Consider the following 13,822-nt stretch of genomic DNA (forward strand, 5'->3'; position numbering starts at 1 on the left):
AAATGAAGTTTGCTTGTTTTTTTTTCTTATTCCGGTGAAACTACAAATGAAATTGATCTCAACCAAGAATATTGTTAGCAAAATATTGTTACCTAGCTTGACCACTTGTGACAGGTCAAGTCATAGGTCACTGATACATTTCTGTCACTCTTTGAAATGAAATTACAAATAAAATTGATTTTCAGTTTCACCTGTTTGAATACAATAATAACAATTTAATTTTCCGTTTATTAGACTGGTGGTATTTAATGTCAAGTACTGCATGACAAGACTTGAGAAATATTTTTCTTATTACAGCATACTTTAAAAAAGTATTTTTTTGGCTTTAGTTTCACTAAGCACTGCAACTTTCTTAACATATTTGAAAAGAGTTTATCAGTAATAAATGGATGTATGTGTGTTTTTGTGTCAAACACAAAGTTTCACATATAAACATAATTTTAGCATTGTATTTTGTTTCAGGTAACAGGAAAATTCCGAGGAGGTTACAATCCTTTTTCCCGAGGTTGTTGCAGTAACATCTGTGTTGCACTGTTTGGTCCTCAATATCCTAAGTAGGTAAACAGTTAAAGAGTATGGAACTGTGTGGCTTTTTAAATGAAATATTACTATATGTGCCAGACTACTTTGTATGAATTTTCATTAACTACAAATTTTGTTCAAATTTCTTAACCATTTCATTTACTGATGGGTTTATGGAGAAAAAAAACATATAAGGGAACTGTATGACACTATGTTGTGTTATAAGTACATTAGTGTTCTTAATTCACAGTGGAGTCCTTTTGAAAATAAAATCTGTTTGTCTGTGCTTAAAGACCCAATCATGATATCTATCATTAACCTGGCAAGCAGTCCAAGTGGAGGTGTAGAAAATGTCAAGAAAGAGTACATGTTTTAAAATGAAGCGATCAACTTACTTCATAGTAAAGCTCAACGTTGGTTCACCAGAAACAGTACTGTCAGTTTGAATGGAGCTGAAGTGACATTAATTCAAACAATTACAAGAAGATGCTAACATTTAGTGATTTTAGCTTAAAGGATTCAAGTACTGGTTATCATTTATACAGCACATTTTATTGTACAAAAACTAATTTTGTTATAACCTTAGCTGGACCAGTGAGCACCTTTCAGGTGTCAAGTGTACACTTGCATATCCAATTTCAAAATATAATTACAAATAATTCTGTTTTTGAAAAACATTTTGCTCAAATATAATTTAGAATTGATATTATTTTCATTTTATAACATTTATTTAGTGTAAGTTGTAAAGAAAAATGAAAAAAAATGTTCACAACTCTGGGGAGTCTTGCCTGTAAACAACACACCTATAGATTTTTAATGATTTTTCTGCCCATTCTAAAGCATAGGCTTATGTTTGCTAAGAAACTAACATTCCTTGAGGTTGTAATTCCCAGGGTCTGTTTTTCATGTGATTTCCTTCTATAATTTTATTAATACAGCCTAAGTTCCCACAATTTAATGACCTCACAGCATATGATCTGAAAACCAGAAATGAAACTGTGCTTTGAAAATAGTTACAGGCAAAGTTTAAATACCATTGGATTGAGCAGATAATAAGTAATTTGTTACATCAATATAGAGTGAATAAAGTGGTGTGAGAAGTAGTGTATGGTTTCTTGGGAAAATAACAAGATTTAGCCCCTTCAGAGAAGAATAATGGAATCTACTAGGAAGTTTAGAAGACTTAGGGACAAACCACAGGTCTGGAAAATGTTTTATAGTTTACTTAGACATTATCTTAATTCCTGAAGGTGGTGTTGTGTTAAATTATATATGTTTGAAATCCAAAAGAATTTGCTTGTGTGACATCAGGTTAGAGAGTACAGTTGTTTAATATTATTGTTAAGTTTATTGTACTAAAAAAATGTACATAAATACAAGAACTTATAACTTATTGAAAATAAAGTATATCTGTCAGGTATAGATTAATTTCAACTTAAAATATTGTTAGCAAATATATTGTTTCCAAGTCTGACTTTGAAAGGTCAGGTTCTAGGTCACAGATAAATCTTTATAATTTCTGTGGAGTTTTTTATGATTTATAGAGAGAAGTTATGACTACTGCATCAGAAAAATAAAAATATCAAAAGAAATATGATGAATATCAATCAAGTTGATACCATTTGGGTATATAAAATGTAACTTTCTGATCAACACAAAAAATATATGAAAGTTCTAAATAAAAAGTATTTCTAAAGTTGTTTTATTCTATTTTTTGTATTTAAACAATGTCAGAGCATATTTTGGAAAGCTTACAATATAAAATAGTACAGAGAAACTATCAAACTATATTACTTTTTAATGCTGAAACTAAATACTATTTAGTAAATGTGTTCTAACTTTCTTACAATTTGATTAAGTATTTCCACTATGAGAACAACAAAAAATCAAGGAATATCAGTGACACCCCTCCAGTCCAAAAAGGATTAAATTTGATTTTATTCTGTTTGTAACTTATTTGGTAAACTTTATATTTTAGATATAGAAGTCCCAACAAGAAAGCAACTTACATATCTGCACCAGCTAGATCAGTATCAGGAGGAGTGTCAGAAAATCAAGTGAAAATTTATATTGGAAACAATACAGGTGTTCCACGCCATCCAAATACAAATGCCTATAACAAGGTGAGGGTTTTGATTTAATGATGATATCTTTATATGTAGTATGTAAATGTGGATCTGATATTATAATAGAGAGCTCAAAGTTTATTAAATTTTTAAATTTCATTGGAAAAAGAGTAAAACACAAAGTCATTGCCTTACAAAACCATTTTGTCCATTTGTACAAGTCCATTTTCACCAGAAACAAATACATACCCAGGATCTGTAAGAGTGCTTGTTCCTCATCTAAGAAATCATTTCACATCAGTAATATGCGAAAGTGTGCATTTCGTTCCCATATGCAAGGATAGAAGCACTTATCTCAGAATTATCATGCAACAAAGACATTGAACCACATGGAGAAAACCAACCTCAGTATCAAAAACTAATGTATCATCAGCACCAGCCACCCTATATCCTGTCAGTCAGCTTCAGAATAAAATAACTTATTACTTATGGAAAGGAAACTTTATTTATCAGATATAAATTGAACTCGATCAAGAATATTGTAAGCAAAAATATTGTTACCTAGCCTGAATAAAGTAATGGTGAAGCCACTGTGAAAGGTCAGGTTGAAAGTCACTAGTAAATATTTGTCAGTTTTTACCATTTGTTTAAAGATTTTTAGCCTGAAGTGGTGATTACTACAGCTGTCAAAATAGAATATTAAAAGAAATACATTAATCAATATATAAACCTAAAGTTGAAACTGACTGGATATATAAGAATGGAACTTTCTGATCGAGAATGAAAAAATTAAAATTCTATGGTACAAGGAAGAATTTTCAAACCAGTCTCACAACAAAATTGTACAACATAAAAGATAGTAAAATAATGTAATCAAATTCTCTGAATATGAATTTTTTAAAGCTGCAACAAAATTCTATTTATTACATTTATTTATTTTACTAAGTTTCATCCAGTTTCATGATGTATTTCCACTGTGAAAGGGAAAATAATCAAGGTATATCAATAACACAACTCTGGTCTAGAAAGGGTTAAGTTCCTGAATAGTGTGACACAAACAAATGTACATTTGTGTTAGGTATTTTAGTGAGGGATTACATGTAGTAGCAATCAAATATTTTCATTTTGCTTTTGTTGGTCATGCTACAAAATAAAGAAACAAAATAAAAACTTTCTTTAAGATCATAGAAAAGCATAAATACAGCACCTTTCTTGAAGTATGTATGGACGAACCAAATGTTCACTGAGCCTTGGACAGAAATTTTCAGGCTAGTTTAGTTGAGGATAATCATGGTAGTATGATTGATATAGAATCTTGTAGAGTACACATAATATATTTAGGATTAAAAAAAGGGTTAGATGCTGTAATTTGGTACTTGCAAACTATATAGAAAGCAGTGCATACACTGTTCAAAGAGGCACCAGCTTGAAGGAAGGATCATAGTGATATTATCAGATCTGTCATACTTGCCATATGCACAGGATATAAAATACATTGATAGTGCAATGTGCACTTGAAATCCTCCAACATATGAAATTCTATCTATAGACTGTACAAAATAAAATAAAATATACAGTTGCTAAAAACTAAGAAGTTTGACTTATTGAAGTCTGCACTGAGGAAACCATTGATGTCAGTACAGTTTTTCTCCTATGTTTCATTAGCATATTAATTCTTTCTAATGAGATGCCAAACATACAGCCACATTGAGCTCCTTTACAGCCAAAAGTTTAAAAATGCTACTGAGAAATTTCATGGGCAAAGTAGTTAGTAAAGTCTAATTTAATAGGTGCTGAAGAAGGAGCCAAATTATTTAAAGGTCTGTCATCACAGTGACTGATCACTAATTATTTTACCAGTCACCACAAATATTTATGGAGAAAAAAATTACATATGAAAAAAATCCTTTTACTTTAATGGCTTTGTTTTTATGTATGTATGTAATAAATGTAATGTTTACTATAGTTCTAAGTTTACTGTGTGTGTTGTTATGAAACTGGGCAGGTTTTTAGTATATGTTACAAGTCTGTTGTACACAAAAATTCAGAATTTTAATTAAGTACTTTTACTAAAGATTTGTCTGTGAATTTCCAAAGCCTTTACCAAGTCAGTCTGAGTGAAAAGTAATTTTCTTGTTAAGAACGAATATACTTCTTTTCATCATTCAATTTTTATATTTCATTTGTATAACCTCCAAAACCTCGTAAATGAATATCAAAAGCTATTTATATCTCTTTCCTTGTAATCAAAATGGATCAGTCACAGTAGGATCCCATTAGTTGTATCCTCATAGAGTTAATGTAAACATCACGTGGTTGCTTAGTGTAATGTTTCAAAGAGCACTTGAACTTGTGAAATTTTAGACATTTAATTTTATTGAAGTTTTGTTAGGGAAAGCTGAGAGGTTTCTAATTTTTGATTTTAGTTACTTTGTTAGATATATGTATAAGAACAAGTAAAATATATACATGGAAACTAGGATTTGTACTACTTACTGCATACGTGAGCTCTTTCTGCACTCAAGTGAAAATTTTAGACATTTCTTTCATAAGTTTCAATGAATCTCACAAGTTTGGATGTCCAAATATAATTCATGTAGTTTTCAACTATGCATATTAGAACTCAAAATATATCATTCAATAGAATGTCCCAAAACTACTATAATTTATCCAACTTTCTAAGAAAGCATAAATAGGTTAAAAAAATTCCTTTAGCATTTGAAGCACCAAAATTATGATCACCAAATACCAACCAGTTCCCCTGACAAACTAAACAATGACTTGTAAGCTTTATGTATAGGAGAACTTCCTCTTTCTGTTGGTTATAAACATGTTTATCTACTGTGTAAAGTTGATCAGCAAACAATCTCGCAATTCAGAGAGAAAAAGGAGGGTCTTGGACAAACTTATTGATAGCAAATCAAGAAAATTTATGGTTCATATTTTAGATTCTTTCTTGTAATTTTATATGGTTTGTGTTTATAATTGGTTGGAAACTATAGCAGTCTATTTCTGATGTTAAAAACTAATATAAAACTAGAAAAAATAGAGCCAAGCTGCATAACAAAGACAAGTGATGATTGGGAATTTTTTATATCTTTCTTTTTGAAATTAAGTTTCGTTAAAGTAGATACCCCTCATAGAGGTTTTGCAGTAAGGAAGGCTGGCTGGCAACTTTCACCTCTGCCAGCCAACTAGCTTTTAAAACAATCTGACAAGTTAATGGAAATGCTGTAACTTTTATTCCATATAAGTTGCCATCCACAGAATTTTTAAGAATTGCTTCATGGAAATGCTTCCGATATGGTACTTCCCTTCTCTCACAGGATTAAGTTTTCCCATTTTGCCCTCTATATACAAACATTTTATATAATGTATGCCGCAAACCTTTTGCACCACCTTATTGGAATCAAAAATTCCAACATGTCTCATTCAAATCATCATGCATCATCTCTCTACCAATAGTAGACCACTACTATCATGTGATGCATGTGACTCTGTCTATGTGCCACTACCAAACCATCACTTCTCATTTGGCAGTACTTGAGTTCAGACGTCTTTATTTTTGCTTATTACTTCTCTGAGTGATTTAACTTAATTTAATTTTCTTTATTTCAAGAAATTTTTTTTCACTTTATTCTGAAAAGCGTTTGACTTACCCATGTTTTGCCACAAATTTTTTGCTTGTTTGTTTGCTATCAAGCATGAACTCAGTTAACATTACCACTTGGGATACATTTCCTTCATTTGGTGGCATACTCCAGGCCACAGGTGTGGGCGACCTGTTGGGGGATTTATCGGCCTTTATACCCAGGGAGATTAAGCATTATATGGGACAATCTTTGTATCCTGCTGTTGCCCCTCTTCCTCCTGAGCCTGGCCAGGCTGTTGAGGATTTTGATCGTTTGTCCCAATTTCCCCCCCCCCCCCCAAACGTTCGCCATGCATACCCAAGCCCTACTGGAGGATTCTGTTCGTCTCTCATCGGCTTATTCAGATTTTATTTCTCAGGTGTGTGATGTTTTGTCTACTGCTCCTATTTCTTCCCAATTATATCATTCTGCCTCACAACCTTATTTAGTTTTCTCCTGTCCCCTAATATTCGGATTCACACTGAGTGTTTCGCCTCACAGTTAGGTGATGGCATTAGTATGCCTTGTTCCTCGTGGGATTCAGATCAATCTGCTCTTGCTTATCATAGAGTGGGCTGTTCATATCTGGAAAAACAATTGTTGGGTTCAGTTTTGCCCATTTGGGGGGCAGAATCCGAATCTCCCATTCATCTTACCCATGCTCAGGATTCCCGCCTTCGTCTTACGCTGACAACTCTTTTTGCAGTACCTCTCCTCGACCCATCTCCTGTCTGAGGCTCTTCACAGGAACTGTGAGGGTTTTTACTAGAAATGTCCTCTCACTTCCACATCAGACTGCCTATACACTTCGGCTTTGGCACTGCAAACATGGTTTATTTGTTGTTGGAACCTTTTGGATCATGATACCATATTGTCATGGACCTCTCTCCTGATCTATGGGACTTTCATATGGCCTGGTTTTTGAGATGTTTCGTGGTTGAAGTGATCCTGGAGTCAAAGGTGGCTTTGGTCCAACAACAATCCAACCTTTCTTATCTGGTGGCCCAATTTTCTCAATCGGAGCCAATCGTGGCACCAATTCCTGTTTCTTGACCCTTCCCAGCCCTTGCCTCCTCCTCCTTCCCACGGTGCCACTGTTTGTTATTTTTCAGGATGATACATGGTATGCCAACAATAATTCCAGTGACTACCTGGTGGGAATTTGTCTGGCAACCTTCGTTAAACAGTGGAACCCTTTCATCTCTGATTTTTGGGTTCACTGAATTTTGTCGGGGGAATTCATCATACTCTTTCTCTCTTGTTCAGTGTGCCTGTTTCCTTTCCTCCTCCTTGGGATCCCTTGTCATGCCAGCATCTGTTTGAGGCACTACATTGATCCTGCTTCATGCAGTTTGCAGGAGTTTTACTCCCACCTGCTGGTCATCAACATGTTCCATCGCAATTGATATGTTCACACCCCCACACTTCACCATGGAATCCTACCTTACTCTTCAGTGGCCTTTTCTCCAAGTCTTTGGATGACTAAGATGGATATCTCCAATGCTTATCTGCATATTCCCATATCAGAGTGTTCTGGTATTTATCTTCAGTTTGTCCATTATGTGGTGGTGTATCAGTTTTGTGCCCTACTTTTTGGGCTGGCTTTGGCACCATACATTTTCTGTTGGGTGGTGTGAACCTTTGTTCTATGTCTTCATACCCTGTGGTTGTACTTTCACTTTTACATGGACGCCTGGCTTCTTGCTCATTCCGATTGGGAGTTGGCCTGTCATACTTGTTAGTTCCTTCTTGAAGCTGCTCGGTTGGGCTGGTTTATCAAATTGGAGAACTCCTTCCTTCATCATACCCAGTATCCTGTTCATTTGGGGGTTTTCTTTAACACCCATCTCAGTCTGGCCCAACCTTCTCCTCTCCAACTCTGTTATATGGAATTGGCTGTTTGGAACACCCTGTCTGCTTCTTCACTTTCAGCTCGCGAGTTTCTATCGCTTAAGGGGATGTGGTCTTCTATGACTCCACTCATACCCCTCGGCCAGGTTCATATGTGATCCCTTCAATGGGTCCTCCATGACCAATGGAACCTTGCCTGAGATCACTTAGATATACCTATAACCCTTCCTTCCTACATTATGGACGATTTCCAGTGGTTGTTGGACAAGGCTCATACATTGGCTGGTGTCCCACTTCCTCCCCTTTGGCCAGATTTACATTTGTTCACAGATGCATCCATTCAGGGATGGGGTGTATGTCTGGTCATGATCCGTTCTGAGAATTCAACAGTGGTGGCTCATATCAATCACCAAGGTGGCACCCAATTGAGATCCCTGTGTTTTCTAATGTTGGATCTTCTCTTTTGGGCCCACAATCATCACTTTCACATACTGGGTGTTTTCAACCTTGTGGCAGATCGTATTTCTCAACCCAACCGGATTTACCCAACGGAGTGGTCCCTTCATATCCTTGTTTTTTTTTTGTGGCTTTGTGATCAGTGGGGTATTCCTCATATCAATGCATTTGCCATCACCTTGAATCACCTTTGTTTAGACCCTGGTTCCTCATCCTTGGGCTTTGGCCAGGATTGGTCAAACAAGTTCTTTTATGTTTACCCTCCTATCTAATTAGTTCATTGTGTAGTCTCCCTCATCCATACCACTCTGTGCAAAGTCCTTCTGATTGCTTCTTACTGGACCATTTAACTGTGGTTTCTTCAATTACTCCAGCTACAGTTGTTCTCTGAACTTCTTCATCAACCCCAGTTGCTGGTTATACATCCTGAACTTCATGTCCTCCATCTTCACACCAGGTGAGGAGATCCAATTTCTCATTTTGGGTGGCATCTCATTTAGCTCATTCTGTTCATCCTTCATCTATGGCTGTGTATCAGTGGAAATGGAATGTTTTTTTGTGCCTTGCCATTTTGATCCATCAGCCGACTAGGTGTCCGGTACTTTCGAATTGGGACATTAATGGGGTACTCCATTTCCTTACTTTACCTCCATTTGAGCCCATTGCCTCATATTCTTTACTTAACCTATCCCTTAAGGCGTATTTCCTTCTCTAGGCCTGCGGGCAGCTTCAGTCAGATCTGTTCACTGTCAACGTCACTCGTGCACTGTACCACCAAACCTATCTTCTCCTTTACTTGGATTGTTCCTTCCTTCTCAAGACCTTGGTGGCTTGCACGGGTAACTCCTCCTTTTTGCTCATTTCATTTCCCTCTATTTCTGACCTCTATCATCATCCGGATGATAGACTTTTATGCCTGGTGCATGCCCTTCTTTGTTACATTGCCTGCACGGCTACCTTCAGTGGTTCCCATTCCCACTTCCTTATCTCATGGCAACCCTCTTCCTCTCGGGATCTTTCTCCCTTTACCCTTACCATTTGGGTTTGTTGTTTAATCCAGGTGACTTATTCTCCTTGTCCCTTTTCAAATGTGCTTTGTTCCATGTTACCTCCCATCAAATCCAACACGTCATCTTTTCCCTTACTTCTCATCTTCATCAACCTTTGGTGGAGATTCTGCAGTTGGGCATGTGGACCACCCCTCAGATGTTCATCTCCCATTACTTACACCACATTGCAGTTTCTGCTTCATAGGGATCTCCTCTACCACCTGTGGCTGTACTTCATACTTTGGTGTGGCTATGAAACTAGTTAAGTCTTTATTAATTCTTTCTTTTCTTTCAGGGTCCCTTGCTTCGAATTTCATCACTTGGATCCTGCATTGTGGCGAGTGGTGCGTGACCAGGTATTCTTTACATACACAAATAAATCCGCACTGTATGCCATGTTGATTCATGCACTCTTTCCATGGCTCCACACACTCACCTTCGAGATGGGGTGTTTCACAAGATCAGTGAATAGTCAATAACCTTGTGATATTTGCTTTATAAATAGGCATGTCCCCTGCCATGCCTCAATTGAATAAATCGGTATGGTCTGCTTTCCAAAATAGTCTTTTTGTGTCTCAGGTGTAGCCGTTCCTCCGGACTTTCCAAGGCAACACTCCCTTTTTTCTTCCAGTGGAGTATGGGAGTCTTTACGATTTGCCGTTTCAAGCCACTGGGGTGGTTGATCCTGGAGGCGTCCTGTTGAATGGGTTCCACATAGATGGCTATAACCATTCAGTTCAGAGCAGGGTGGTGGTCTTCTGCTGGTGTAAAAGGCATAAAATCTCCAAATTGAGTGACACATACCATGGAGTGAGATATCTAAATACAGTTCACCCCTTGATTGGGTGCACTCATCCTACCCTCACACAGATGTTGGTACCATGAGGGCTGGTTTTGGATATCAAGTGAAGCAATCAACTTTAGCCCTCAGACAGGTTTGGAGTTGTCCATTTTCCTCCCTTGTTCTCTCTTGTGACAAGGATGTTATTGACTTTTGGATGTTTCAAACCAGTCTCACAGTTGTGGGAGTTGATGGCATGCAATGGATTTTCCTTGGATACCTGTGTTGTGCTGGTTTGAGATAAAGCCAGTATGATCCTCATCCTACACTTGAACGGATGTCGATACCCAGCTAGGAGTTTTTAGATGTAGTTGACTTACCAAATATGGTCTGCTACACCCTAGCCATTCTACACCATGAGACACATCCTCCATTACCTACTTTACTTCTGTTGGATTGAGTTTCTATATTTATCTGGTTGGAATCACTTTCCTGACTTATCCTCTCCCACTCAGATGTGCTCACTTCCTTTTCACCATGTTTCTACCTAGCTATTCAGTGAGGAGGTACCTAGTTCAGTTTCTCTCATCTACAGAAGTATCCTTTGAATGCTTTCTGGAGGTACATCTGCTCTTCCCTTGCACCAGTCCCCCCCCCCCCTTTTTCAGTGTGGGATTCTAGCCAATCTTGTGAGCGGAGGGAAGTACCATATCGGAAGTTATAATTCACTTCCCACCTTCCTCCCCACAATCTTCCAGTGCTTACATCATCTGCCAAACTTTGAAGTGATGGTTCGGTAGTGGCACATAGAGGAAGTCACACGATAGTAGTGCTCTCCTATTGGTGGAAAGATGATGCATGATGATTTGCATGAGAGACATGTTGTAATCTTTGATTCCAATAGGGGTGCAGAAGGCTTGTAGCGTGCGTTATAAAAAAGTTTGCATATAGAGAGCAGCACAAAATGGGAAAAGCTAATCTTGTGAGAGGAGGGAAGTACCTATCGGAAATACATTTTCAGTATAGGAAAATTAGAACTTTGCCAACTACCTCTTCACACCTGCAAAAGAATGGGACATTTTTTTGCTTGAAGTTAAAGAAAAATTTTGTTTCTACAACTTTTTTTAGAAGAAAGCTACAAGCTAATTTGGAAGTCTTTGATATCATCATAAAAGTGTTTTTTTCACTGCTTCCAAGGTGGAGTTGTAAACTGCAATATTGAACTTTTGATTTATCTTCACAAAGAAAAATGTTTACTCTGAAACTAAAAGAATTAAATATACTTTTTTAAAAAAGTAAAAGAATAAGATCTATACAAACAATGATTTTAAGACAAGTTATGTAGAACATCATATATGGCCATTTATATTAGGGCTATGATAAATCTTTCTTAACTCTGTTCTTTACCTTTGAAAATATGAACAGAGGAAATAATGTTAAATGCAATATGAATATGAAAAAAAGGCTGTTGAAATGTTTCTTTTAGTGCCTACTTGTTAAATTCTGTAACTTGGTATGTGGGAACAGCCAAAACATTTAATGATTGGTTGGATTTTGTTATTTGCATTGATGGCAGGAAACCCAAAATGCCTCACTCGAATAGACATAGGAAGCCACTTCAGCAGCTGGAATGCAAAGCTTAGGTGATAAAAGTTACTTCTTGGAAACCAGCCTTATGATTGATCCTACTAACACTTTAGTACTGAAGCAAGCTAAAAGATTGAGAGAACTGTTGGCCATGGAGGAAATAAGTCAGTGTTAGGAAGTAAAATTCCATGGACAACATAAGCAATGGAACATTATGAACTTTATCAAATTAATAGAAAAAATATCTCTCAAATACTGTTGTTGAAAAGCCTGGCCTTCTTTGACTTAATGCAGAAGATGAAAATACCAAAAGAAAGTAACACTAGATTTTTAAGTTTTGAGCAACTTTGTACACACTTAAGAAGGTCAATGAATCATATTATAACTAGCTGCAAGGAAAATTTTACAATAAATGTTAAAGAAACAGCTGCCTAAATACAATGAAGTTTGGGGAACTCAGCATGACAGACTAAAAGATTGACATTTCTAGTTTTTTTAAAGTAAATCCAAATTTAAACTCTTGTAAGAATCCACCAAAGTAGTCTTTAATGCTCTAACACAAGCATCTGTAGAACATGGACTGTCTGTTAATTTGGAAGTAATTGTATCTGATATAGGCAGAGACATGGCTAAGAAAGCATAGGAAAGGGGAAACACTGTGTTCCTAACTGAATCTAACACTTTAGGAGAATAGTCAAAGAAAAGGGTGAAAAACCTAACAAGTTTGGAAACGAAAATAAAACACAAATTACAAGTAATTTTATAAAGTACTAAAATCGCTTTTGAAAGTTAATGTTTTCAAATTGAACTAAGGGGCTTATGTCAAAAACGTTTTATGTCTCTGCAGAGAGACATACTGTTTTTCTGTTCTCTCTTCTTCTAAACACTTTTCAGTCAACCATCATTCCTTCATTTCTTGTCAGATTGACTTGAAACTTGGTAGGGCTATATCTTGGTCAAATATGCCCAGATACCCTTTTCATTCTTTTGATTCATGCCTTTATAAGAATTTTATGGGGTCAAAGGTTAAACAACCCAAAAATATATATTTTGGGCTTCTGTGTGGTCATACTTTCAGCAATCAAGATAAAAATTGGCACAAATATATATTTTTGTGCACCAAACACACTGGTATACAAAAAAGTTGGATTTGCGCATTTTGAGTTTTTTTTTAGGGGGATCAAAGCTCACAAAATAGCATAATCTTTGTTTTTTGGTCAATTACTTAGCCATATTTTGATAAATTTGCATGGGATTTGGTGCAAAGATACTTTTTTAAAGGCCCCACACACGGACAAATAAAAGTGATGGACTTGCTCATTTTTAGTAATTATTGAGGGCAAAAATGTCACAAAAAAGTATAGTTTTAGGATTTTTCAACAATTACTCCACCGTATTTCATCCAATTTATATGTGATTTGATGCAAAGATACTTTTTTACAGGTCCTATACATATACATACAAAAATGTGGGATAGATATCATTTTCTTGGCACTTATGTATAATGTTAAAATAATATATAAGAAACATACAGTGTCAAAAATGTTTGATAATTCAAAACAGTCTAGTTAACTCAGGATGAAGAAAAATTTTCTAAAGGAAGCAAAAGAAAATTTACAGTAATTTCCAGGAAAAAACAAACAGACTTGATACTCTTATACATTTTATTTTCATTTTATCTTTCTATGGAAATAGTAATTATGTTAAACATTAATCAAATAAATACCTACCTTATTTTTTGGTGTATAAGACGCACTTTTTTACCCCAAAATTTGATGTCAAAATCTGCTTGGGTCCTATACACCGAAGGTATGAATAATATATATGTATATATACGATATACACAAGCCATGTGTAAATATGTTTAAATAGGCATAC

At 35.9% G+C, this 13,822-nt stretch overlaps 2 protein-coding genes across 3 annotated transcripts in view; one reads left to right on the forward strand and one right to left on the reverse strand.

Annotated features, from left to right (window-relative positions):
- LOC106464763 (palmitoyltransferase ZDHHC5-like) overlaps positions 1–2,678 on the forward strand; it is a 125,709-nt gene extending 123,031 nt beyond the window's left edge. For both annotated transcript variants that reach the window (XM_013924921.2, XM_022392565.1), the window contains 2 exons: positions 463–554; positions 2,501–2,678. In XM_013924921.2, coding sequence (XP_013780375.1) covers positions 463–554; positions 2,501–2,663 — 255 coding nt within the window. In that variant the 3' untranslated portion in view covers positions 2,664–2,678. The remainder of the gene's footprint in view (positions 1–462; positions 555–2,500) is intronic.
- Positions 2,679–3,682: 1,004 nt separating this feature from the next.
- LOC106464764 (galactosylgalactosylxylosylprotein 3-beta-glucuronosyltransferase 2-like) overlaps positions 3,683–13,822 on the reverse strand; it is a 15,303-nt gene continuing 5,163 nt past the window's right edge. The window contains exons 3-4 of the mRNA XM_022392564.1: positions 6,248–6,390; positions 3,683–3,731 (exon numbers count right to left, since the gene is read on the reverse strand). Coding sequence (XP_022248272.1) covers positions 3,683–3,731; positions 6,248–6,390 — 192 coding nt within the window. The remainder of the gene's footprint in view (positions 3,732–6,247; positions 6,391–13,822) is intronic.

This window comes from Limulus polyphemus, unplaced genomic scaffold, assembly GCF_000517525.1.
Source record: "Limulus polyphemus unplaced genomic scaffold, Limulus_polyphemus-2.1.2 Scaffold1737, whole genome shotgun sequence".
Lineage (NCBI taxonomy): Eukaryota > Metazoa > Arthropoda > Merostomata > Xiphosura > Limulidae > Limulus > Limulus polyphemus.